The sequence below is a fragment of the Tachyglossus aculeatus genome, chromosome 26, assembly GCF_015852505.1.
Source record: "Tachyglossus aculeatus isolate mTacAcu1 chromosome 26, mTacAcu1.pri, whole genome shotgun sequence".
Taxonomy (NCBI): Eukaryota; Metazoa; Chordata; class Mammalia; order Monotremata; family Tachyglossidae; genus Tachyglossus; species Tachyglossus aculeatus.
The window spans coordinates 6,558,913-6,585,983 of NC_052091.1; the positions used below are offsets into that span (position 1 = coordinate 6,558,913).

Here is a 27,071-nt window from a genome sequence, read left to right on the forward strand (position 1 = left end):
ACCGCGAGGTTGGCCTCTTGTTCTGGGGCTCAGGGAGCAGAACGCCTGGGTCCTGTGACACCTGTCAGGACCGGGATTTGGGTCGGAAAAATCCCACTCTGCCTTCCCTTTGACCAAGAGATGCCAGTCATCCCTGGCTCTCGGGCACAGAGCTGAGGCGGCAGTTTGGAAAAGGCGTTTATTGGTGTGGTGGCGGCAACACTCCCCATGGATCGGGACACATAATCCCCGGGGCCCGGTCCCCTCCCCTCTCCCTACCCCTTCCCCCACCCCCACCCTGCCAGGCCCCGGGCATGGAAGACGATGTCAGATGTGTGGGCCCCACGCCCCCCTCTGAGGTACTGTCACTCCCTCCCACCACCCCCCCGCCACCCTCACACCCCTCCGTGTCCCCCAAACCCTCCGGCTCAGTCACTGTCAGTCTCACGGGTTTTCCGACCATAACGGGTTTTGTTTACACAGGGTCTCCAAGAACCAGTTCGGTTGTCAGGTGGTCTCTGAGGTTGGGAGCAGCTTCTCCCCTCGTTCCCACTCCCTCCTCCTCTTCTCCCCCTCACCCCGGCTGAGGCCGGTTTCGATGGTGCAGGGTGGAGAGGAGCAGTGGGTGCCCTGGTGCAGCTGCCAGTCAAACTCAGGAAAATGGCCCCCTGTGCCCCTCAGGCCCCCTGACCCGCCCGGCAGGGGGGCAGCCACCGCCGGCTGTGGAGGAGCTGGACTCAAGGCCAAGACACAGCTGGTGCTGGGGAAATATGGCTGAACTCAGCCGCTGGTGAGTCGGGGTGGGGAAGGGGGCGAGGGGACACGGTGCAGATGGCTGGGGGGTAGGGGGAGGCGGTCTTAGGCTTGAACGTCAAGACCACCAGTTACGTCCGGGAGCCCTGCCGGGGGGCAGGCAACGGCCCACCAGAGCTACAGGAAGCTTTGGGCGGTTTGGGAGGTGGGGGTGTAGGCGGCAGGTCTGGCTGGAGGGGAATGGGCGTGGGGGGGGTAGGGGGAGAGGGGTGGTCCGGCCAGGGGACGGAGCTTAGAGGCCAGCAGCCGGAGTTCAGGGCCTAGTCACCAGCCGGACAGTTGTGTGGAAGCCCTGAGGGAAGAAGGACTGAAGGTCAGGATGGCAACAAGAAGACTGCTCCAGGTGGCCCCCACCGGCTCTTACCCAGGAGACGCAGGCTGCCGCCCGAGATCCCGGGGAGCCTGGAAGGCCCCCATGATGGCGATGGCTGGGACCAGTGTGGGGAGGCTGCGGCCAGCTGGAGGGGGCCCAGGGAGAGGGGCAGACGGGAGCTCTGTCTTTCCCCCTGCTTCCCCTGCTCTCCCCCCTCCCTCACCCCCCTCACCCCAAGATGGCCACAGGTGGGGTCACCCACACCAGGTACAGTCGCAGGCATGAGAGGTGGGTGGGGCAGGGGATGAAGGCCTCACTCCTGGTGACTGGCAGGTGTCAGGAAGAGCTGAGAGGAGGGTGGGGGGGGCGGGGGGGGAGGGAGGTAGGGGGCACAGTCAGAAAGGTGGACGGTGACCAGAAATGGCTGTAGAAACGATGCATAATTTTCCATTTATCCCTCACAGTGATGGGTTCTCAAGATCCTTTTTTCCTGCTCCTCTTCCTCCTCCTCCTTCCCGGCTTGGAGACATCTCTGGGTCTCTTCCTTTCCTTGCGTCTCTCTCTTTCTCTCTCCCCTCCGTCCGTCTCTTGGCTCTGGCCGGGCAAGCAGATGCTCCGAGCCGAGCAGCGACGTGGTCTTAGATCTGCCACCAGAGCGTCCCCAGGGCGGAGAGGAGGGCGAAGGGGGACAAGGGGCGTCCCGCTGGGAAAGCCGAGTTCTCCAGGGCGCCGGGACCTGAGGAATACAGGAGTCACCAGAAAGCTCTTCGCCACCTGGCACCTCTCTGTCTCTGTCGCTGATCCTAACTCACATCCGTATCTGCCTGTCAGCCTCTCTGGCTTCTCCCGGGTCTCTATCTTTCTGTCTCTTCCCCTCTCAATCCCTGTTAGACCATCTCTGTGATCGACTGCCTCCCTGTCTCTGTCTGTCTGGCACTATCTCTTACCCCGTCGATCCCTGTTAGACTATCTCTTTGAATGCCCTGTCTCTGTCACTTACTCTATCAATCCCTGGTAGAACGCCTCTGGGACTCTTCCCCCCGTCCGCCCCTGTGTCTCTGTCTCTTCATCTCTATCTCTTACCCCACCAGGCCATTAGACTATCTCTCTGAATGTCCCTGTGTCTCTGTCTCTTGCTCCACCAGTCCCGCTTAGACTATCTCTTTGACTACCCTGCAGCTCAGTCTCTTCCCCATCGGTCCTTTAGAGACAAGAGGGGAGTCACAGAGATGGTCTCTGTGCCTCGGTCTCTCTCTTTGTCTCTTTCCCCGTGTGTCCCTGGTGGATTATCTCTTCGACACCCCCTACGTCTCTGTCTGCGTGGAGCTGTCTCTTACCCCGTCGGTCCCTGGCGACTGATCTCTTTGACCGATCCCCGTGTCTGGGGCTGTCCCCCTGTCCCCACGACCCCCCACCCCATCCCCCCCGAGGCCTGGACGCACGGAGCAGCCGCATGCTGGCGTTGGATGTGCCCAGGCGGTTGGAGGCGAGGCAGGTGTAATTTCCGTAGTGGCGGGCGCTCACATTGGCAAAGAGCAGCATCGAGCGAGTCCGCTCCGTCTGGATCTTCAGCCCTTCCAGGGCCCCGCTCAGTCTGCTGGGGGCGGGGTGGGGAAGGGAATAATAATAATAATGATGCTAATAATAATAATTGTGGTATTTGTTAAGCGTTCACTATGCGCCAGGCACTGTACTAAGCTCTGAAGTGGATGGATACAAGCAAATTGGGTTGGACGCAGTCCCTGCCCCACGTGGGGCTCACAGTCTCCATCCCCATTTTACAGATGAGTTCACTGAGTCCAAGCCCGCGCTCTCTGAGAGCTCACCTCCTCCAGGAGGCCTTCCCAGACTGAGCCCCTTCCTTCCTCTCCCCCTCGTCCCCCTCTCCATCCCCCCATCTTACCTCCTTCCCTTCCCCACAGCACCTGTATATATGTATATATGGTTGTACATATTTATTACTCATTTATTTATTTATTTATTTTACTTGTACATTTCTATCCTATTTATTTTATTTTGTTGGTATGTTTGGTTCTGTTCTCTGTCTCCCCCTTTTAGACTGTGAGCCCACTGTTGGGTAGGGACTGTCTCTATGTGTTGCCAATTTGTACTTCCCAAGCGCTTAGTACAGTGCCCTGCACATAGTAAGCGCTCAATAAATACGATTGATTGATTGACTGATTGATTTCCACTAAGCCACGCTGCTTCTCTCACAGTCTTAACCCTCATTTTACAGATGAGGTCACTGAGGCCCAGCGGAGTGAAGTGGCTTGTCCAAGATCGCCCAGCGGACACGTGGCAGAGGTGGGATAAGAACCCACGACCTTCTGACTCCGAGGCCCGGGCTCTAGCCTCTATGCAAGGGAAGGGAAGGGGGGCGGCAGAGGTGGTGAGAACCCCCCAGGCTCTCGGTGCCCCAAACCCCTCCATCCCCGCCAGCCCCCCAACGCCCCGCTCACTGTTTATCGTCCTTGAACCACTCAAAGTCGGCGGGCGGGACGGCCATGGCCTCGCAGCGCAGGAGCGCGGCCTTTCCGGGGCCGGTCCTCGCGCTCTTGACGTCCGTGATGGTCGGAGGGTCTGGGTGGGTGGCGGGGGGCGGGGGGCCTGGCTGGGTTGGGGGGGGATCGGCCCCTTCCAACACCCCCTCCCCCTCCTGGCATGAGATGAGGCCCCAAAATCCCCCCCAAGAGGGGATCTATTGCCCTGCCCTCTCCCCTCCCCAGGCTGGGCTGGACCGGCCAGATTTTCACCGTCGGTTGGTGATCAGGATGGGCCCCCCCTGCGCCCACCCCCTTCCCCCAGGTGTCCTGGACCGGACCGGCCCCTGCCAGACTCTCACAGTTGACAGTGACGGGGCCCCTGCCACCCTGTGACCCTCCCCCGGGGGGTCCCCAGTCCGGCCCGGCCCCTGCCGGCCTCTCACAGTTGACGGTGACCGGGACCCTGCGGCTGTCGGCGGCGCTGACCCCGTTGTGGCTGACGCACTCGTAGTCTCCGGCCTGTCCGCGCTGGATCTCCGAGATCTCCAGGATCTCGCCCTCCGAGGTGAACCCGTCTGGTGGGGCGGGGGGTCAGACACAAACACAAAACACACACTTACACACGGGACACGGGACAACGCACAACACGGACACAGGTCAGAGGAGGGGCACAGTCGGGGGGGGAGGGGAGAGGAGGGATGGGGAGATGAGGGGGAAGGACTGACCTGGGCCCGGGGGCAGGAGGAAGGAGGGGGCCTGGGCCATGGGGACAGGGGTTGGGGATGCCGGTGGGGGGGAAGGAGGAGCGGGACCCCTACCTCTGAGTTGCCTCCAGGTGACGGTGGGCTCGGGCCTCCCCACGGCCAGACACAACAGGTTCACATTGCCCCCCTCGTTCACCGTCACGGCCGAGGAAATGTTCACGATCCGGGCGGGGACTGGGAAGGGGCACGGGGGTGAGGGCCTCTCCCCTGAGCCCTCTTTCCCTTCTCAGGACCCAGCCGTCCTGCCGCCCAGGCTCCGGCTGGCCCCTCGCCCACCAGCTGCTCAGGTGTCCGGCTTCCCCTCCCCTTCCCCCCCGCCCCCCCACCGAACCACTGGTTTTCCAGGGAGCGGGTGGGCGGGAACCTCTTTTTCAGTTTACCCTGCACTCCCCCTAAGCGTTAATTATTATTATTATTATTATTTTTGATGGCATTTATTAAGCGCTTACTTTTAGACTGTGAGCCCACTGTTGGGTAGGGACTGTCTCTATGTGTTGCCAATTTGTACTTCCCAAGCGCTTAGTACAGTGCTCTGCACATAGTAAGCGCTCAATAAATACAATTGATGATGATGATGATGATATGTGCAAAGCACTGTTCTAAACACTGGAGAGGTTACAAGGTGATCAGGTTGTCCCACCGGGGGGCTCACAGTCTTAATCCCCATTTTACAGATGAGGGAACTGAGACCGAGAGAAGTACCTCCTTCCCTTCCCCACAGCACCTGTATATATGTATATATGCTTGTACATATTTATTACCCTATTTATTTTACTTGTACATATCTATTCTATTTATTTTATTTTGTTAGTATGTTTGGTTTTGTTCTCTGTCTCCCCCTTTTAGACTGTGAGCCCACTGTTGGGCAGGGACTGTCTCTATATGTTGCCAATTTGTACTTCCCAAGTGCTTAGTACAGTGCTCTGCACATAGTAAGCGCTCAATAAATACGATTGATGATGACGATGTTGGGTAGGGACTGTCTCTATATGTTGCCATCTTGTACTTCCCAAGAGCTTAGTACAGTGCTCTGCACAAAGTAAGTGCTCAATAAATACGATTGATTGATTGATTGATTAAGTGACTTGCCTAAAGTCACACAGCTGACAGGTGGCGGAGCCAGGATTTGAACCCATGACTTCTGACTCCAAAGTCCAGGCTCTTACCACTGAGCCACGCTGCTTCTCCATACTATAATAGCATAGTATAATAGTATACTATATAGTATAATAGTATAGTATAATGGTATAGTACTATAATAGTATTATTATAATATCATCATCATCAATCGTATTTATTGAGCACTTACTGTGTGCAGAGCACTGTACCAAGCGCTTGGGAAGTACAAATTGGCAACATATAGAGACAGTCCCTACCCAACAGTGGGCTCACAGTCTAAAAGGGGGAGACAAAACCAAACATACTACAAAATAAAATAGAATAGATATGTACAAGTAAAATAAATAAATAGAGTAATAAATATGTACAAACATATATACATATACACAGGTGCTGTGGGGAAGGGAAGGAGGTAAGGTGGGGGGGATGGAGGGGGGACGAGGGGGAGAGGAAGGAAGGGGCTCAGTCTGGGAAGGCCTCCTGGAGGAGGTGAGCTCTCAGTAGGGCCTTGAAGGGAGGAAGAGAGCTAGCTTGGCGGATGGGCAAAGGGAGGGCATTCCAGGCCCGGGGGATGACGTGGGCTGGGGGTCGATGGCGGGACAGGCGAGAATGAGGCCCTGTGAGGAGATTAGCGGCAGAGGAGCGGAGGGTGCGGGCTGGGCTGGAGAAGGAGAGAAGGGAGGTGTAGGAGGGGGCGAGGTGATGGACAGCCTTGAAGCCCAGGGTGAGGAGTTTCTGCCTGATAATATTTGTTAAACACTTACTATATGTCAAGCACGGCGGTGAGGGCCTCTATCCTGAGCCCTCGCTCCCTTCTCGGGACCCAGTTGTCCTGCTGCCCAGGCTCCGGCTCACCCCTCGCCCACCAGGCCCTCCCAGAGACCCAGGTGTCCGGCTTTTTCCCCCTTCCCCCCCCATACCACTGGTTTTTCCAGGGAACAGGCCGGCAGGAGCCTCTTTTTCAGCTTACCCTGCTCTTCCTCTAATTATTAATTGTTATTATTATTATACTTGTTAAGCACTTCCTATATGCCAAGCACTGTCTAAAGAACTGGGGTAGACTGTGAGCTCCTTGTGGGCAAGGAATGTGTCTACCAATTCTGTTCTATTGGACTCCCCCAAGCGCTTAGTACGGTGCTTTCTTCACCCAAGAAGCGCTCAAAAAATACCACTGATCGATCGCCCTGCCAAGCAGGGCTCAGAAGAGGAGCGCTGGGTGGGATGGGACTACGGCCTGCAGGACCAGGCGGTATATATACATATGTATATATGTACATATATACAACATATTGTATATATACAATATACATTGTATATATGTTTGTACATATTTTTTACTCTATTTTATTTGTACATATCTATTTATTTTATTTTGTTAGTATGTTTGGTTTTGTTCTCTGTCTCCCCCTTTTAGACTGTGAGCCCACTGTTGGGTAGGGACTGTCTCTATATGTTGCCAATTTGTACTTCCCAAGCGCTTAGTACAGTGCTCTGCACATAGTAAGCGCTTAAATACCGTCATCATTATTATTTTTGTGGTATTTGTGAAGTGCTTACTGTGTACACTAGGCACTGTTTTAAGTGCTGGGGTGGATACAAGCAAATCGGATTGGATGATGATGATGGCGGTGTTTGTTAAGCGCTTACTATGTGCCAAGCACTGTTCTAAGCACTGGGATAGACACAAGGTGATCAGGTTGTCCCATATGGGGCTCACAGTCTTCATTGAAGCAGCGTGGCTCAGTGGAAAGAGCGAGGGCTTGGGAGTCAGAGGTCATGGGTTCGAATCCCAGCTCCGCCACTTGTCAGCTGTGTGACCTTGGGCAAGCCACTTCTCTGTGCCTCAGTTACCTCAACTGTAAAATGGGGATTAAGACTGTGAGCCCCAAGTGGAAAAACCTGATCACCTTGTAGCCCCCCCCCCCACCAGCGCTTAGAACGGTGCTTTGCACATAGTAAGCGCTTAACAAATACCACCATTATTATTATCCCCATTTTACAGATGAGGTCACTGAGGCCCAGAGAAGTGACTTGCCCAAAGTCACCCAGATGACAAGTGGCAGAGCTGGGATTAGAACCCACGACCTCTGACTCCCAAGGCCTGGGCTCTTCCCACTGAGCCCCACTGCTTCCCATTGGGCACAGTCCCTGTCCTGCACGGGGCTCATGGCCTCAATCCCCATTGTACAGATGAGGTAACTGAAGCCCACTGGCCTCCCCCAGGCGCTTAGTACAGTGCTCCCCACGCCAATGGCGCCCCCTCGCGGCCTCGGGGGGGAAAGGAAGGAGCACGAGGTCCCGCCTCCCCTTGAGGATCCGCCCCTCATAATAATAATAATAATAATAATAATAATAATAATAATGGCATTTGTTAAGTGCCTACTATGTGCAAAGCAAGCAGCGTGGCTCAGTGGAAAAAGCATGGGCTTTGGAGTCAGAGGTCATGGGTTCAAATCCCGGCTCTGCCACATGTCTGCTGTGTGACCTTGGGCAAGTCACTTAACTTCTCTGAGCCTCAGTTACCTCATTTGTAAAATGGGGATTAAGACTGTGGGCCCTACGTGGGACAACTTGATCATCTTGTATCCCCCCAGCGCTTAGAACAGTGCTTTGCACATAGTAAGCGCTTAACAAATGCCATTATTATTATTACAAGGTGATCAGGTTGTCCCGCGTGGGGCTTACGGGCTTAATCCCCATTTTACAGATGAGGTAACTGAGGCACAGAGAAGTGAAGTGACTTGCCCAAAGTCACACAGCGGACAGTTGGTGGAGCTGGGATTTGAACCCATGACCTCTGACTCCGAAGCCCGGGCTCTTTCCACTGAGCCACACTGCTTCTCTAATAATAATAATAATGGCATTTGTTAAGCGCTTACTATGTGCAAAGCACTGTTCTAAGCGCTGGGGAGGTTACAAAGTGATCAGGTTGTCCCACGTGGAGTTTACGGGCTTAATCCCCATTTTACAGATGAGGTGACTGAGGCACAGAGAAGTTGAGTTGCCCGAAGTCACACTGCTGACAGTTGATGGAGCTGGGATTTGAACCCATTACCTCTGACTCCAAAGCCCGGGCTCTTTCCACTGAGCCACGCTGCTTCTCTAATAATAATAATAATAATAATGGCATTTATTAAGCGCTTACTATGTGCAAAGCGCTGTTCTAAGCGCTGGGGAGGATACAAGGTGATCAGGCTGTCCCACATGGGGCTCACAGTCTTCATCCCCATTTTACAGATGAGGTAACCGAGGCCCAGAGACGGTAAGTGACTTGCCCAAAGTCACCCAGCTGACACGTGGCGGAGGCGGGATTAGAACCCATGACCTCTGACTCCCAAGATTGGGCTCTTTCCACTGAGCCACACTGCTTCCCTTTTCAGACACTGCAGTGCTATTCTTTCAATTTTATTTAAATTTCCAGTTTTTTAGTCTATTCCTGATCTTCAATTTTGACAGTTAAGGAAAAGATCGTAGCTTTTATATGTGAGAGGTTAAAGCAAGAACTTGGGAAGCAGTGTGGCCAAATGGAAAGTGCTTAGTACAGTGCTTTGCCCCGCCCCTTTTCTTTTTTAATGGCATCCATTCATTCATTCAATCGTATTTATTGAGCGCTTACTGTGTGCGGAGCACTGTACTGAGCGCTTGGGAAGTACAAGTTGGCAACATATAGAGACGGTCCCTACCCAACAGTGGGCTCACACTTATTAAGCGCTTACTATGTGCAAAGCAGTGTTCTAAGCGCTGGGGAGGTTATAAGATGATCAGGTTGTCCCATGAGGGGCTCACAATCTTAATCCCCATTTTATGATAATAATAATAATGTCATTTGTTAAGCGCTAACTATGTGCAAAGCACTGTACTAAGCGCTGGGGAGGTTACAAGATGATCAGGTTGTGCCACGAGGGGCTCACAATCTTAATCCCCATTTTATAATAATAATAATAATAATAATAATAATAATAATAATGTCATTTGTTAAGCGCTTACTATGTGCAAAGCACTGTACTAAATGCTGGAGAGGATACAAGGTGATCAGGTTGTCCCAAGAGGGGCTCACAATCTTAATCCCCATTTTATAATAATAAATAATAATAATAATAATAATAATAATAATAATAATGTCATTTGTTAAGCGCTTACTATGTGCAAAGCACCATACTAAGCGCTGGGGAGGATGCAAGGTGATCAGGTTGTCCCACGTGGGGCTCACAATCTTAATCCCCATTTTACAGATGAGGGAACTGAGGCTCCGAGAAGTTCAGTGACTTGCCCAAGGTCACACAGCAGACACGTGGCAGAGCCGGAATTCGAACCCCATGACCTCTGAGATGAGGTAACTGAGGCACAGAGAAGTTAAGTGACTTGCCCAGAGTCACACAGCTGACAATTGACAGAGGCAGGATTCGAACCCATGACCTCTGACTCCAAAGCCCGGGCTCTTTCCACTGAGCCACGCTGCTCCCCACCCGGCACGAGGCTCCTCCCCTTTAGGATCCTCCCCCTTTAGGCCCCGCCCCTTACTTGGCCCCGCCCCTTGAGGTTCCACCCCACGAAGCCTCCAATGAGAAACCACCCCCGTTAGGCTCCGCCCCCTCAAAGCCCCGCCCCTTGAGGCTCCGCCCCTTGGAGGATAGAGCCTCAGGATAGGCTCTATCCCGCGAAGCCCCGCCCCCCTCAGCTCCTCCCCATGAAGCTCCGCTCCCACAAGGCCCCGCCCCCCTCAGACGCCCCACCCCCTTGAGGTCCCATCCCGCGAGGCCCCGCCCCTCGAAGCCCCGCCCCTCACAGGCCACACCCCCTTGACGTCTCATCCCGTGAAACCCCGCCCCGTCCGAGGCTCCGCCCCCTCGAGGCTACACCCCACGAGGCTCCGCCCCACTGATCTCCGCCCCTTTGAGGCTCCACCCCACGATGCCTCCAATGAGAACCCACCCCGTGAGGCTCCGCCCCTCAAAGCCCCGCCCCCTCGAGGCTCCGCCCACCAGAGACTCCGCCCATTCGAGGATAGCGCCTCAGGATAGGCTCTATCCCGCGAAGCCCCGCCCCCCCGAAGCTCCTCCCCATGAAGCTCCCCTCCAACAAGGCCCCGCCCCCCTCAAACGCTCCACCCCCTTGAGGTTCCATCCCGCGAGACCCCACCCCTATGAGGCTCCGCCCCCTCGAGATTTCACCCACGAGGCTCCGCCCCTCATAGACCCCGCCCATTACCTGGCTCCGCCCCCTTGTGGTTTCGCCCCGCGAGGCCCCGCCCCCTTGAGGCTCCACCCCACGAAACCTCCAATGAGAACCCGCCCCATGAGGCTCTGCCCCCTCAAAGCCCCGCCCCATGAGGCTCCGCCCCTCCAAAGCCCCGCCCCCATGAGGCTCCGCCCCTCGAAGCCCCGCCCCCTGAGGCTCCACCCCTTCGAGGATAGAGCCTCAGGATAGGCTCCATGTCTGCTGTGTGACCTTGGGTAAGTCACTTAACTTCTCTGAACCTCAGTTCCCTCATCTGGAAAATGGGGATTAAGACTGTGCGCCCCACCTGGGGCAACCTGATCACCTTGTATTCCCCCCCACCATTCATTCATTCATTCATTCAATCGTATTTATTGAGCGCTTACTGTGTGCAGAGCACTGTACTAAGCGCTTGGGAAGTGCAAGTCGGCAACATACATAGACGGTCCCTACCCAACAGTGGGCTCACAGTCTAGAAGGGGGAGACAGAGAACAAAACAAAACATATTAACAAAATAAAATAAATAGAATAAATATGTACAAATAAAATAAACAGTAATAAATACATACAAACATACATACGTATATACAGGTGCTGCGGGGAGGGGAAGGAGGTAAGGCGGGGGAGGAGGCTCAGTGTGGGAAAGCCTCCTGGAAGAGGTGAGCTCTCAGTAATATTAATAATAATGGCATTTGTTAAGCGCTTACTATGTGCAAAGCACTGTTCTAAGCGCTGGGGAGGATACAAGGTGATCAGGTTGTCCCGCGCGGGGCTCACAGTCATCATCCCCATTTCCCAGATGAGGAAACCGAGGCTCTGAGAAGTGAAGTGACTTGCCCCAGGTCACACAGCAGACACGGGGCAGAGCCGGGATTTGAACCCACGACCTCTGCCTCCAAAGCCCGGGCCCTTTCCACTGAGCCAGCCTGGCGGATGTGCGGAGGGAGGGCATTCCAGGCCGGCGCTTAGAACAGTGCTCCGCACATAGTAAGTGCTTAACAGATGCTGTTATTAGTATTATTAGTAGTATTATTATCCCGCGGGGTCCCCTCCGAGACCCCCGCCCCCGCACCGTGCACGATGAGGTAGACCTGCGTGGTGTGCGGCTGCTGGCGGGTCTGGAAGGAGCAGGTGTAGAGGCCTTCATCCCACAGTCCCACCCGGGAGACCACGATGGAGAACTCCGCCGCCGAGTTGGTGAGCAGCTGCACGCGGGGGTCGCTGCTCCACTTGTCGTTGCCCGCGTACAGGATGTTGGAGCGGTTCAGCCAGGCCACGCGTGTCACCTGCTCGTCGATCTCGCAGCTGCGGGGACAAGAAAGGGGCTCCCGCTGCCGCGCACCCACCCCCGAGCCCAGGGGGGCCAACGAAAAGCAGAACAATAGCAATCATAACGACGAGCGCTTCCTATGTGTATATATGTTGCCAGCTGGTACTTCCCAAGCGCCTAGTACAGTGCTCGGCACACAGTAAGCGCTCAATCAATACAATCGACTGATTGATTGATTGACCACGGCCAACTTGTACTTCCCAAGCACGCTCTGCACACAGTAAGCGCTCAATAAATATGATTGATTGATGTGCAAAGCTCTGTTCTAAGCGCTGGAGATGTTACAAGGTCATGATGATGGCATTTATTGAGCCCTTACTATGTGCAAAGCGCTGGGGAGGTTACAAGGTGAGCAGGTTGTCCCTCGTGGGGCTCACAGTCTTCATCCCCATTTTACGGATGAGGGAACTGAGGCCCAGAGAATCAATCAATCAATCGTATTTATTTGCCCACTGTTGGGTAGGGACTGTCTCTATATGTTGCCCACTTGTACTTCCCAAGCGCTTAGTACAGTGCTCTGCACATAGTAAGCGCTCAATAAATACGATTGATTGATTGATTGATTGAGCGCTTACTGTGTGCAGAGCACTGTACTAAGCGCTTGGGAAGTACAAGTTGGCAACATACAGAGACAGTCCCTACCCAACAGTGGGCTCACAGTCTAGAAGAAGTGAAGTGACTTGCCCAAAGTCACACAGCTGACAAGTGGAGGAGCTGGGATTTGAACCCATGACCTCTGACTCCAAAGCCCGGGCTCTTTTCACTGAGCCACGGTCATCAGGTGGTCCCCCGGGGGGCTCACAGTTTCAATCCCCATTTTACAGATGAGGTAACAGAGGCACATTCATTCTTTCAATCGTATTTATTCTAGACTGTGAGCCCACTGTCTGGTAGGGACCGTCTCTAGATGTTGCCAACTTGTACTTCCCAAGCGCTTAGTCCAGTGCTCTGCACACAGTAAGTGCTCAATAAATACGATTGAATGAATGAATGGAGCGCTTACTGTGTGCAGAGCACTGGACTAAGCGCCTGGGAAGTCCAAGTTGGCAACATCTAGAGACGGCCCCTACCCAACAGTGGGCTCACAGTCTAGAAGGGGGAGACAGAGAACAAAACCAAACATGCTAACAAAATAGAATAAGTAGAATAAATATGTACAAGAGCACAGAGAGTGCTTCAGCGCTTAGAACAGTGCTTTGCACATAGTAAGCGCTTAATAAATGGCGTTATTATTGTTAAGTGTACAGATCACTGTAAGCGCTCAATAAATACGATTGAATGAATTATTATCGATAATAATAATAATGAAGCGCTTACTATGTGCCAAGCGCTGTTCTAAGCAGCGTGGCTCAGTGGAAACAGTGAGGGCTTTGGAGTCAGAGGTCATGGGTTCAAATCCCAACTCCGCCACGTATCTGCTGTGTGACCTTGGGCAAGTAGACTGTGAGCCAACTGTTGGGTAGGGACCGTCTCTATACGTTGTACTTCCCAAGCGCTTAGTACAGTGCTCTGCACACAATAAGCGCTCAATAAATATGATTGAATGAATGAATGAATGAATTAAGTGACTGGCCCAAAGTCACACTGCTGACAGTTGGCAGAGCCCGGATTTGAACCCGTGACCTCTGACTCCAAAGCCCGTGCTCCTTCCACTGAGCCACGCTGCTTCTCCACTACGCAATAGGCTCCGCCAATCGTCAGCTGTGTGACTTTGGGCAAGTCACTTCACTTCTCTGGGCCTCAGTTACCTCATCTGGAAAATGGGGATTAAGACTGTGAGCCCCGTGTGGGACAACCTGATTACCTTGTATCCCCCCCCGGCGCTTAGAACAGTGCTTGGCAGAAGTAAGCGCTTAACAAATATGAAAAATTATTATTAATTAATATGCAGAGTCAATTCATTCAGCTAGTATTCGCATATAACTTTTAAATGCAATATTTTTATATAAATATGCAAATAATATTCAAATTATTCTAGACCGTGAGCCCGTTGTCGGGTAGGGCCCGTCTCTGTATGTTGCCAACTTGTAGTTCCCGAGCGCTTAGCACAGTGCTCTGCACACAGTAAGCGCTCAATAAATACGATAGAATGAATGAATGAAATGAATCCTGGCATTTGGAGTCAGGGGGTCCGGGGGTTCCCGTTCCCGATGGGAGGGAGACTGGAATGGGGGGCGTATGGGGTCGTTGCCTCACCTGAACGTAGCATTGTCCCCCTCGCACACGGTGTAGTTGTCGGCCAGGGAGTTGAACTCGGAGCTCTGGGACAGCAGCCCTGGGGGGATTGGGGGGAAGAGGGTCTGGCTTTCACCCCGATCCTCCTGCCCCCGACGCCCCCATCCACAGCAGATCAGTCGCCAGGACCCCCAGGGACCGGGAACGGGCAGTTGGATTCCCGCAAAAGTTCCTGTCACACCTGCCAACTGGACCCCCAGAGAGCGGGTCTGCTGTCTTCTGTCTTTAGGGGCCAATCGCCCAGACCCCTTACTAATAATTATAATAATAATAATAATAATTCTGGTATTTGTTGAGCACTTTCTATGTCCCTGCACTGTTCTAAGCGCTGGGTTAGATACAAGTGTATCGGGTTAATAATAATAATAATAATAATGGCATTTATTAAGCGCTTACTATGTGCAAAGCACTGTTCTAAGCGCTGGGGAGGTTACAAGGTGATGAGGTTGTCCCATATGGGGCTCACAGTCTTCATCCCCATTTTCCAGATGAGGTAACTGAAGCCCACTGTGAGCCCACTGTTGGGTAGGGACTGTCTCCATATGTTGCCAATTTGTACTTCCCAAGCGCTTAGTACAGTGCTCTGCACACAGTAAGCGCTCAATAAATACGATTGATGATGATGATAAGTGACTTGCCCAAAGTCACACAGCTGACAACTGGCGGAGCGGGGATTTGAACCCACGACCTCTGACTCCAAAACCCGGGCTCTTTCCACTAAGCCACGCTGCTTCATTCAATTGTATTTACTGAGCGCTTACTGTGCGCACAGCACTGTACTAAGCGCTTGGGAATTACAAGTCGGCAACATATAGAGACGGTCCCTACCCAACAGTGGGCTCGCAGTCTAGAAGGGGGAGACAGACAACAAAACAAAACATATTAACAAAATGACATAAATAGAATAGTAAATATGTACAAGTAAAATAGAGTAATAAATACGTACAAACATATATACAGGTGCTGCGGGGAGGGGAAGGAGGTAAGGCGGGGGGATGGGGAGGGGGAGGAGGGGCTCACATGGGGCTCACAGCCTCAATCCCCATTTTACAGATGAGGGAACTGAGGCACAGAGAAGTGAAGTGGCTTGCCCAAGGTCACACAGCAGACAAGTGGCAGAGCCGGGATTAGAACCAACCTCCTCTGATTCCCAAGCCCGTGCTCTTGCCACTTAGCCACAGTGCTTCGACGTATTGGATCCGTATTGGATCCCAAGCAATGGATCATAGTGACCTCAACACCACAGGAAGGATCTTTTTTTACGGTATTTGTTAAGCGCTTACTATGGGCGAGGCACTGTACTAAGCACTGGGATAGAGTTAAGCTAATCAGGTTGGACACAGTCCCTGTCTCAGTTGAGGCTCACAGTCTCAATCCCATTTTGTACGTGAGGTAACTGAGGCGAAGTGACTTGCATACAGCAGACAAGTGGCTGAACAGGGATTAGAACCCAGGTCCTCTGACTCCCAGGGCCGGGCTCTCTCCACTGGGCCACGTTGCTTCTTGTGGCCTGCCTGACCACCCCTTCTCCTGGGATGGAGGGGTGAGGAGCAGGCCTCTGGACGCCCCATTCTGCAGGGCCGAGGGCCTTCCCTCCCGATGGGAATGGCGCCAGGGTGCCCATGCCAGGGACACCGTGCCAAGGGGATCTGCAGGACAGCAGGTGGGCCCCCTTCCAAGACGCTGCCTAGCACAGCTCAGAAAGCCCCTGGACTCCCGGCTCCATCCCTTGTCTGCTATGTGACCTTGGGAAAGTCACTTCACTTCTCCGGGCCTCGGTTACCTCATCTGAAAAAGGGGGATTGCGCTTGTGAGCCCCACACGGGAAGGGGCCTGTGTCCAATCCGATTTGCCTGTATCCTCCCCAGCGCCTGGCGTATAATAAGCGCTTAACTAATACCATTAGTCAGATGGAGACCCCCACGGGGAGCCCCAGAAGCCCTTAGCTGTGAGGTTCGGAATCGCCCACCCACTGTCTCGTTCAATCAATCAATCAATCGATCATATTTATTGAGCGCTTACTATGTGCAGAGCACTGTACTAAGCGCTTGGGAAGTACAAATTGGCAACATATAGAGACAGTCCCTACCCAACATTGGGCTCACAGTCTAAAAGGAGGAGACAGAGAAAAAAAAAAAACAAACCAAACATACTAACAAAATAAAATAAATAGAATAGATATGTACAAGTAAAATCAATAAATAATTTTATTTATTCACCGTTCACCGATGGAGGGGGGTTGGGGGCGGACTGAGCGTGGAAATGGACCCCGGGGACTTTGTTCCGCTGCTGCCCTTTAACCTTTCTCAGGCCCAGTTGTCTCAATCCCCATTTTACCGATGAGGGAACTGAGGCACAGAAAATGAAGTGACTTGTGGAGGAGCCGGGATTTGAGCCCAGGTCCTTCGGACTCTCAGGCTGGTGCTCTCTCCACTACCCCCAGAGAGGTTGGTACCCACTAAAAGCGAGGGGGCTGGCAGGGAGGGTGGGCGCAAAGCTGCTGGGCACTGGGGCTGAAACTTAGCTCTCCATGAAGACGTCTGAGGGAACAGCTGGATTCGGCTTTGAGCACTTGTCCCGAGGCCCACTCCCCCTGCCTGATGGCTACAGGCGGACTGAGGAGGGGGAGGATGATGATGATGATGGGATTTGTTAAGCACTTACTATGAGTCAAGTGCTGTTCTAAGTGCTGGGGTCAATACAAGCCAATCAGGTTGGACACAGTCCATGTTCCCAGCTCCAGCTCCCCAAATCCCCGTCCCCTTCACCGACCTCGGCGACCTGTCCCTGCCCGCAGAACTTCCAGGCCTAAACCCACTAATGCATATGCATGAAAACTGTCAGCCGCTGCCTCCTCTGTCTGGTCGGTCGTGGCCCTGGGCCTCAGACCATCCTGAGGGAGGGAAATAATGGAACAGCAGTGGAGTGGGAGAGTGCCAGGAGCCAAAGGTACACAGACTTGACCTCTCCAACCCCTGAGCTGGGATCTTTGCTAAGACAGAGGCAGTAAATTTGGACCAACCAAGCCAGGCGGGGTAGGGGGGGATGTATCTTTCCCAAGCCAGGCTGGGGGAGAGGATGGAGAGCACCAGGCTGCAGAGTGGCAGAGCAGCTAGAGGTCCGGCCTGGGAGTGAGAATGACCTGGGTTCTTTCTAATCACTGCTCTCGGCCACCCTGTCTGCTGAATGACCTTGGGCAAGTCACCTCAAACCTAATTTGCTTGTATCCCTCCCAGCGTTCAGTACAGTAAGCGCGTAATACCACAATTATTATTATTACAGAACCCGGGCTTTGGAGTCAGAGGTCATGGGTTCAAACCCCGGCTCCACCAATTGTCAACTGTGTGACTTTGGGCAAGTCAGTTAACTTCTCTGTGCCTCGGTTACCTCATCTGGAACATGGGGATTAAGACCGTGAGCCCCCCGACTGTAACCTCCCCAGTGCTTGGAACAGTGCTTTGCACATAGTAAGTGCTTAATAAATGCCATCATGACTAACGGGGATTAAGACTGTGAGCCCCCCGAGGGAACACCTGATCACCTTGTAACCTTGCTTTGCACATAGTAAGTGCTTAATAAATGCCATCATTACTATTAACTTCTCTGTGCCTCATCATCATCATCATCAATCGTATTTATTGAGCGCTTACTATGTGCAGAGCACTGTACTAAGCGCTTGGGAAGTACAAATTGGCAACATATAGAGACAGTCCCTACCCAACAGTGGGCTCACAGTCTAAAAGGTGGTGGTGGTGGGGGGCACAGTTCCCTCATCTGTAAAATGGGGATTGAGACTGCGAGCCCCTTGTGAGACACGAACTGCATCCACCCTGAGTAGCTTGTATCTACCCCAGCGTTTAGAACAGTGCTTGACACATAGCGCTTAACAAATACCATAATTACCATAATTATTATTATTATCTATGGCCCCCAGGTCCTGGCCAGATGAGCCCAACCAGGCCAGGAGTGGGGGCTGGGCATTGAGCTGGGGCAGTGGGAGGGAGGCCAGAGGGGTCAGTGGGAGGAGCTGGGGTGTCTACAGGGGACTGAGTCTGGGGCGGGCAAGAGTATCAACACCATCATCATCATCATCATCAATCGTATTTATTGAGCACTTACTATGTGCAGAGCACTGTACTAAGCGCTTGGGAAGTACAAATTGGCAACATATAGAGACAGTCCCTACCCAACAGTGGGCTCACAGTCTAAAAGGGGGAGACAGAGAAACCACAGATTGGATCGTGATCTTGGCCGTGGCGTGAAGGGTGGGAGGAAGGCCGGGGGGCGGCGGGGAGACAGACATCAATACAAGTAAACAGACATCAGTATAAATAAATAAAATTGCAGATAGATCTGTGAGTTCGTTGTGGGCAGAGATTGTCTCTCTTTATTGCTGTATCGTACTTTCCCAAGTGCTCAGTACAGTGCTCTACAAACAGCAAGCATTCAATAAATATGATTGAATAATAATCATGATGGTATTTGTTATGCACTTACTATGCCCACCCGGGCTTCGAGTGCGCATGCGTCGCACTCTCTAGGGCTGAAGATACAGCTTTGGGGACTATATCGTTCATTCATTCATTCAATCAATTATATTTTTTTATTGAGCGCTTACAGCGTGTAGAGCACTGTGCTAAGCGCTTGGGAATGGGATAGTATGTCGTATATTACAGTATAGTATAGTACAGTATAGAGAAGCAGTGTGGTTCAGTGGCAAGAGCCCGGGCTTTGGAGTCAGAGGTCAGGCGTTCAAATCCCAACTCCACCGCTTGTCAGCTGTGTGACCTTGGGCAAGTCACTTCACTTCTCAGGGCCTCAGTTCCATCTGTAAAATGGGGATGAAGACTGCGAGCCCCGCGGGGGGCAACCTGATCACCTTGTAACCCCCCAGCGTTTAGAACAGTGCTTTGCACATAGTAAGCGCTTAATAAATGCCATTATTATTATTATGTGCTAAGCGCTGGGATAGATACAAGGTAATCAAGTTGTCCCACGCGGGGCTCACAGTCTTAACCCCCATTTTACAGATGAGGGGACTGAGGCACAGAGAAGTTAAGTGGCTCGCCCAAGGTCACAGAGCAGACAAGTGGCGGAGCTGGGATTAGAACCCACATCCTCTGACTCTCAAGCCCAGGCTCTTTCCACTAAGCCACGCCGAATGAGGAGAAAGAGGGATGAGGGGTGGCCGCAGGGGATGGCTTGTCTTTCCTCACTCCCCTCAGCGTTTCCTCCAGATCGATTCTCCCAGGAGAAGGGGCCATTATTCATTAGGCAGAGCGGAGCTGTCACTGAGGCCAAGGGGCCATGCTGCCCTCTCCTCCAGCTCTGCCCACCCCCTTCCCCTCAGCCACTTCCCCTCCCTCCCGCCGTCCTGTGCCCCCGTCCCTCCATTTTCCCTTCCCCGCCTCTTTCTCAGACCAATCAATCAATCAAACGTATTTATTGAGCGCTTACTGTGTGCAGAGACCAGGCTTCCAGGCCTTCATGACCCTCTGCCCAAATCCTGGGCCAGAGTCCGCATCTCGTCTCCCTGTCTCCCTAATAATAATTATTATTATGGTACTTCTTTTTTAATGGCATTTATTAAGCGCTTACTATGTGCAAAACACTGTTCTAAGCGCTGGGGAGGTTACAAGGTGATCAGGTTGTCCCATGGGGGCTCACAGTCTTAATCCCCGTTTTACCAATGAGGTAACTGAGCCCAGAGAATAATAATAATAATAATAATAACAGCATTTGTTAAGCACTTACTATGTGCAAAGCACTGTTCTAAGCACTGAGGAGGTTACAAGGTGATCAAGTTGTCCCACGGGGGCTCACAGTCTTAATCCCCATTTTACCGATGAGGTAACTGAGGCCCAGAGAATAATAATAATAATAATAATAATAATAATAACAGCATTTGTTCAGCACTTACTATGTGCAAAGCACTGTTCTAAGTGCTGGGGGGGGGGATACAAGGTCATCAGGTTGTCCCACGTGGGGCTCACAGTCTTAATCCTCATTTTCCAGATGAGGTAACTGAGGCTCAGATAAGTGAAGAGACTTGCCCAAAGTCACACAGGCTGATAATTGGTGGAATTTGAACCCATGATCTCTGACTCCAAAGCCCAGGTTCTTTCCACTGAGCCACGCTGCTTCTGTGTACTGTAGTCTGGTGTAGTGTACTGTACTCTAGCGTAGCTGGTAGAGAAGCAGCGGGGCCTAGTAGGGCCGAGAATCAGAAGGACTTGGATTCTAATCCCAGCTCCACCATTTGTCTGCTGTGTGACCCTGGACAAGTCACTTCATTTCTCTGCGCCTCAAATTACCCCATCCACAAAATGGGGATTAAGGCTGTTAGCCCCATGTGGGACATGGATTGTGTCCAACCAGATTAGCTTGTATCGACAACAGCGCTTACTACAGTGTCTGGCATATAGTAGGCGTTTACCATAGGAGCAGCTTGGTCTGGTGGATACAGCACGGGACCGGGAGTTAGGAGGAACTGGATTCTAATTTCGGCTCCCCACCACTTGTCTGCTGTGTGACAAGTCACTTCACTTTGGCTCAGTGGAAAGAGCCCGGGCTTTGGAGTCAGAGGTCATGGGTTCAAATTCCGGCTCCGCCGATCGTCAGCTGTGTGACTTTGGGCAAGTCACTTAACTTCTCTGTGCCTCAGTTCCCTCAACTGTAAAATGGGGATTAAGACTGTGAGCCTCCAGAGGGACAACCCCATCTTACCTCCTTCCCTTCCCCACAGCACCTGTATATACGTATGTATGTTTGTACATATTTATTACTCTATTTATCTTACTTGTACATATCTATTCTATTTATTTTATTTTGTTAGTATGTTTGGTTTTGTTCTCTGTCTCCCCCTTCTAGACTGTGAGCCCGCTGTTGGGTAGGGACCGTCTCTATATGTTGCCGACTTGTACTTCCCAAGCGCTTAGTAAAGTGCTCTGCACACAGTAAGCGCTCAATAAATACGACTGATTGATTGATTGACAACCTGATCACCTTGTAACCTCCCCAGTGCTTAGAACAGTGCTTTGCACATAGTAAGTGCTTAATAAATAATAATAATAATAATAATGGCATTTATTAAGCGCTTACTATGTGCAAAGCACTGTTCTAAGCGCTGGGGAGGTTACAAGGTGATCAGGTTGTCCCATGGTGGGGCTCACCGTCTTCATCCCCATTTTACAGATGAGGTAACAGGCCCAGAGAAGTTAAGTGACTTGCCCAAAGTCACACAGCTGACAGTTGGTGGAGCCGGCATTCGAACCCACGACCTCTGACTCCAAAGCCCGGGCTCTTTCCACTGATCCACACTGCTTCTCATTAAACTGATAAGAACAGATACTACACTTGATCTTAGCCAAAAGGCCGAGAAGCGATGACATTATTATTATTATTATTATTATTCTCTGTGCCTCAGTTACCTCATTTGAAAACAGGGATTAAGACTGTGAGTCCCATGTGGAACAGGGACTGTGTCCAACCTGATTACCTTGTATCTACCCCAGTGCGGAGAACAGTGCCCGGCACATAGTAAGCGCTTAACAAATACCATTACTGTTATTATCATCATTATCAAATACCACAATTATTATTACTCTCCCAAGTGCTTAGTACTGTCCTCTCCCTGCAGTAGGTGCTCAACAAATACCATCGATCGATTGATTGGCTTCCTTCCTCTCCCCCTCTTCCCCCTCTCCATCCCCCCATCTTACCTCCCTCCCCTCCCCACAGCACCTGTATATATGTATATATGTTTGTACATATTTTTTTACTCTATTTATTTATTTATTTAATTTACTTGTACATATCTATTCTATTTATTTTATTTTGTTGGTATGTTTGGTTCTGTTCTCTGTCTCCCCCTTTTAGACTGTGAGCCCACTGTTGGGTAGGGACTGTCTCTATGTGTTGCCAATTTGTACTTCCCAAGCGCTTAGTACAGTGCTCTGCACATAGTAAGCGCTCAATAAATACGATTGATGATGATGATGATGATGATGATGATGATTGCTTAGGAACTTCTATCCATTAACTCCTCCTCGAGATGCCACAGCCTCTCTGTCCTGGGACCCTCCCATGCTGTCCCTCCTCATCCCCTGCTCTCTCCCCCCATCACACGGAGCTTCCCACCTCACAGCCCAAGCTGCTCCCACCAACTAAAGTCAATCATACTTATTGAGCGCTGACCGTGTGCAATCAATCAATCAATCGTATTTATTGAGCGCTTACTGTGTGCAGAGCACTGTACTAAGCGCTTGGGAAGTACAAGTTGGCAACACATAGAGACGGTCCCTGCCCAACAGTGGGCTCACAGTCTAGAAGAAAAGTCTAGTCACAGTCTAGTCTAGTGCAGAGCACTGTACTAAGCGCTTGGGAGAGTACAATATAACGGAGTGGGAAGACATGCTCCCTACCCACAAGGACTAGAGAAGCAGAACAAGAGAAGCAGCGTGGCACGGTGGAAAGAGCCCGGGCTTTGGAGTCGGAGGTCATGGGTTCAAATCCCGACTCCGCCACTTGTCAGCTGTGTGACTCTGGCCAAGTCACTTCACTTCTCTGGGCCTCAGTTCCCTCATCTGTAAAATGGGGATTAAGACGGTGAGGACCCCCGAAGGACAACCTCATCACCTTGTAACCTCCCCAGCGCTTAGAACAGTACTTTGCACATAGTAAGCGCTTAATAAATGCTATCATCATAAGCGCTTAGTACAGTGCTCTGCACATAGTAAGCGCTCAATAAATACGATCGATGACTAGAAGCGGGTACAGACATTATGACAGATTACGGGTATGTATGTGGCGTAGTGGATGGAGCACGGGCCTGGGAATCAGAAGGTCATGGGTTCTAATCCCGGCTCCGCCACTTGTCTGCTCTGTGACCTTGGGCAAGTCACTTCACTTCTCTGGACTTCAGTTCCCTCGCGTAGTGGATGGAGCACGGGCCTGGGAATCAAAAGGTCATGGGTTCTAATCCCGGCTCCGTCACTTGTCTGCTCTGTGACCTTGGGCAAGTCACTTCACTTCTCTGAACTTCAGTTCCCTCATCTGTAAAATGGGGATAATAATAATAATAATGTTGGCATTTGTTAAGCACTTACTATGTGCAAAGCACTGTTCTAAGCGCTTGGGGGGATACAAAGTAATCAGGTTGTCCCACGTGGGGCTCACAGTCTTAATCCCCATTTTACAGATGAGGTAACTGAGGCTCAGAGAAGTTAAGTGACTTGCCCAAGGCCACACAGCAGACATGTGGCGGAGCCAGGATTCGAACCCATGACCTCTGACTCCAAAGCCTGTGCTCTTTCCACTGAGCCACGCTGGGACTGTGAGCCCCACGTGGGACAGGGGCTGTGCCCAACCCCATCTGCTTGTGTCCACCCCAGGGCTAAGTACGGTGCCTGGCACATAGTTAAGTGCTTAACAAATGCCATTATTACTATTATTATTATTATTATTACTACATAAGTGCTGCGGGGCTGAGGGTGGGGTGAATGAAAATTACAAATCCAAGTGCAAGGATGACTCAGAGGGAAGAGGGAGTGGGGGAAATGAAGCCTTAGTCAGGGAAGTCTTCTTGGAGGAGATGCGATCAGACTCTCTGTATTGTACTCTACTATATTGTACTCTCTAAACACTTAATCCAGCGCTCTGCACCCTGCAATGACCTGACAACTATCCGACCAATCGTCCTCTCTCCCCACCTCCAAGTGCTTCCTCCTCCAGCAAAGGAAGAATCGTCCCACTCCTCTCAGCCTGCTTGGGGTTCCCCAACCCTGACACAATGCACAATAATAATAATAATAATAATAATAATGGCATTTATTAAGCACTTACTATGTGCAAAGCACTGTTCTAAGCACTGGGGAGGTTACAAGGTGATCAGGTTGTCCCACGGGGGGCTCACAGTCTTCATCCCCATTTTCCAGATGAGGGAACTGAGTCACAGAGTAGTGAAGTGACTTGCCCAAAGTCACACAGCTGACAATCGGCGGAGCCAGAATTTAAACCCATGACCTCTGACTCCAAATCCCGGGCTCTGTCCACTGAGCCACGCTGCTTCTCTAACACACCCATTCTACACACACACCCTGAAGCGCACACGTACGTCATACACACACACTCATTCATTCATTCTATCATATTTATTGAGTGCTTACTGGGTGCAGAGCACTGTACTAAGCACTTGAGAAGTACAATTCAGCAACATATAGAGATAATCCCTGCCCACAGTGGGCTCACAGTCTAGACAACGGGCTCACACTCCAACACAACTCATAGGACATATATACCCAGAAGTGCACACACAACCTTCTCTCACACGTGTGACACACATAGACACTTACAGCCCAGGCATGCATGCACGCACACACCCACATTAGTTCCCAGAAACACTCACATCTACTCCCAACCACAGAGATGTCCACAGACCTTTACTTTCAGCCGCCTGCATTTCCCCCTTCCTCCCAGATACGCAGACCCCCAGACCCTCCTCACACCAGCTTGCTTCCGGCCCTCCCTACCCTGTCTCTGAAACACCCAGTTTGTTCTTTTTTTTTTTTCCTTTAGGCACTTGTTAAGTGCTTACTATGTGCCAATCAATCAATCAATCATATTTATTGAGCGCTTACTATGGGCAGAGCACTGTACTAAGCACTTGGGAAGTACAAATTGGCAACATATAGAGACAGTCCCTACCCAACAGTGGGCTCACAGTCTAAAAGGGGGAGACAGAGAAAAAAAAAAAAAAAACAAACATACTAACAAAATAAAATAAATAGAATAGATATGTACAAGTAAAATAAATAAATAAATGAGTAGAGTAATAAATATGTACAAATATGTGCCAGGCACTGTACTAAGCTCTGGGGTAGATATAAGCTGATCAGGTTGGACCCAGTCCTTGTCCCACTTGGGGCTCACGGTCTTAATCCCCATTTTACAGATGAGGGAACTGAGGCTCAGAGAAGTTAAGTGATTTGCTCAAGGTTACAAAGCAGGCAAGTGGCGGAGCCAGGATTAGAACCCAGATCCTTCTGACTCCCAAGCCATGCTGCTCCCTCTGCAGGGATTGTACTTGGTGGCCTGATTGCCCTCCACCCCAGGGCCTCTGTCCGGTGAAGGGGGCACGTGAATGGTGCCCCCTTCTCCTTCTCCTGCCCCTTGTTCTGCAACCGCCTTACTCTTTCTGGCACCGTTTCAGCATATGGATTTTTACCTGGACAGCTCCTCCCCTCCACCTCAGGAGCCCCCACTTTCATCAAGGTTGGTAGTAGCACCTCCCTTCCTGAAGGCCTTTAGTCTCCAGCTAGTTTGACTGAAGCGGGAGGATGGACACAATGACCTCCACTAGGCTCCATAGCTTTTCTGTCATCAGGGCTCTCCCTGACTTTTCTCCTCCCTCCATTCATTCATTCAATCGTATTTATTGAGCACTTACTGTGTGCAGAGCACTGTACTAAGCGCTTGGGAAGTACAAGTTGGCAACCTATAGAGACGGTCCCTACCCAACAACGGGCTCACAGTATGGAAGGGGGAGACAGACAACAAAACATGTGGACAGGTGTCAAGTCATCAGAATAAATAAAGGTAAAAAGCTAGATGCACATCATTAATAAAAATAGAATAGTAAATATGTACGAGTACAATAGAGTAATAAATCTGTACAAACATACAGGTGCTGTGGGGAGGGGAAGGAGGTAGGGCGGGGGGATGGGGAGGAGGAGAGGGAAAGGGGGCTCAGTCTGGGAAGGCCTCCTGGAGGAGGTGAGCTCTCCACCAGTGTTGGGGCAGGGGGGAGGGAGAAAAGGGTCTGGGGAGAAAGGGCACAGGGTGGGTGAGGAGAGGGAGTAGAACCCCAACCAGAAAAGTCAGCACCTGCCGTGAACCCAGAGCGGCAAGGAATTTGGGAAATCCAGCACCACGCCTGGTCAGACCAGCGGGGAGGGATCTGATGAAGCGATGGGGCGGAAAGGCCTTCGGAACCGATGAGTCCGATGATTCCCTCGGCAGCCCCAGGCCAAGGTCACAGGCAAGGTCTTTGATCTTTCCCATCAAGAGAAATGAACGGACCACCCCACTACACACCTTCCCCAAATCCCTCCCCCAGCCCTAACAATAACTCCACTGGGGGCAAAATGGGATATGAATAAACATAGAACCGCAGAAATCAGGCTGTGGACATAAAGGCAGAATAGGTAAAGAGATGTGGAAAATCTCCTTCCTCCTCCCTATCACCAGTGGTATTTATTTAGTGTTTACTGTGTGCAGAGCAATGTATTAAGCGCTTGGGAGAGTACATTTCATCTTTCCCGCCGCCTAGCTCTCACCCACGTCCTGCCTCTGACCTGGAATGCCCTCTCTCTTCACATCTGTTAGATAATTACTCTCCACTCCTTCAAAGCCTTATTGAAGGCACATCTCCAAGAGGCCTTCCCTGACTAAACCTTCGTTTCCTCTTCTCCCACTCCCTTCTGCATCGCCTTGACTTGCTCCATTTGTTCATCACCCTCCCAACCCCACAGCACTTATGGACATATTTGTAATTTTATTTATTTATATTAATGTCTGTCTCCCCCTCTAGACTGTAAGCTCATTGCGGGCAGGGAATGTATCTGTTACATTGTTATAGCGTACTCTCCCAAGCGCTTAGTAATAATGAATGATGGTATTTGTTAAGTGCTTACTATGTGCCAAGCACTGTTCTAAGCACCCCGTGGGGGGGGGGGGGGAGGGATACGAGGTAATCCCCATGTCCCACATGGGGCTCACAGTCTTAATCCCCATTTTGCAGATCAGGCACAGAGAAGTT

At 51.5% G+C, this 27,071-nt stretch overlaps 1 protein-coding gene and 1 non-coding gene across 2 annotated transcripts in view; both read right to left on the reverse strand.

The window, feature by feature from the left end:
• Positions 1–1,482: 1,482 nt before the first annotated feature.
• The window catches only part of IGLON5 (IgLON family member 5), a 31,898-nt gene continuing 6,309 nt past the window's right edge, over positions 1,483–27,071 (reverse strand). Inside the window, exons 4-10 of the mRNA XM_038766979.1 lie at positions 14,216–14,294; positions 11,762–11,994; positions 4,407–4,526; positions 4,032–4,163; positions 3,565–3,685; positions 2,548–2,702; positions 1,483–1,841 (exon numbers count right to left, since the gene is read on the reverse strand). Of these exons, the coding sequence (XP_038622907.1) occupies positions 1,744–1,841; positions 2,548–2,702; positions 3,565–3,685; positions 4,032–4,163; positions 4,407–4,526; positions 11,762–11,994; positions 14,216–14,294 (938 nt within the window). The 3' untranslated portion in view covers positions 1,483–1,743. The remainder of the gene's footprint in view (positions 1,842–2,547; positions 2,703–3,564; positions 3,686–4,031; positions 4,164–4,406; positions 4,527–11,761; positions 11,995–14,215; positions 14,295–27,071) is intronic.
• On the reverse strand, positions 21,449–21,640 carry LOC119946264. The gene has a single exon (XR_005456370.1). It is a non-coding gene; the product is annotated as a U2 spliceosomal RNA (small nuclear RNA).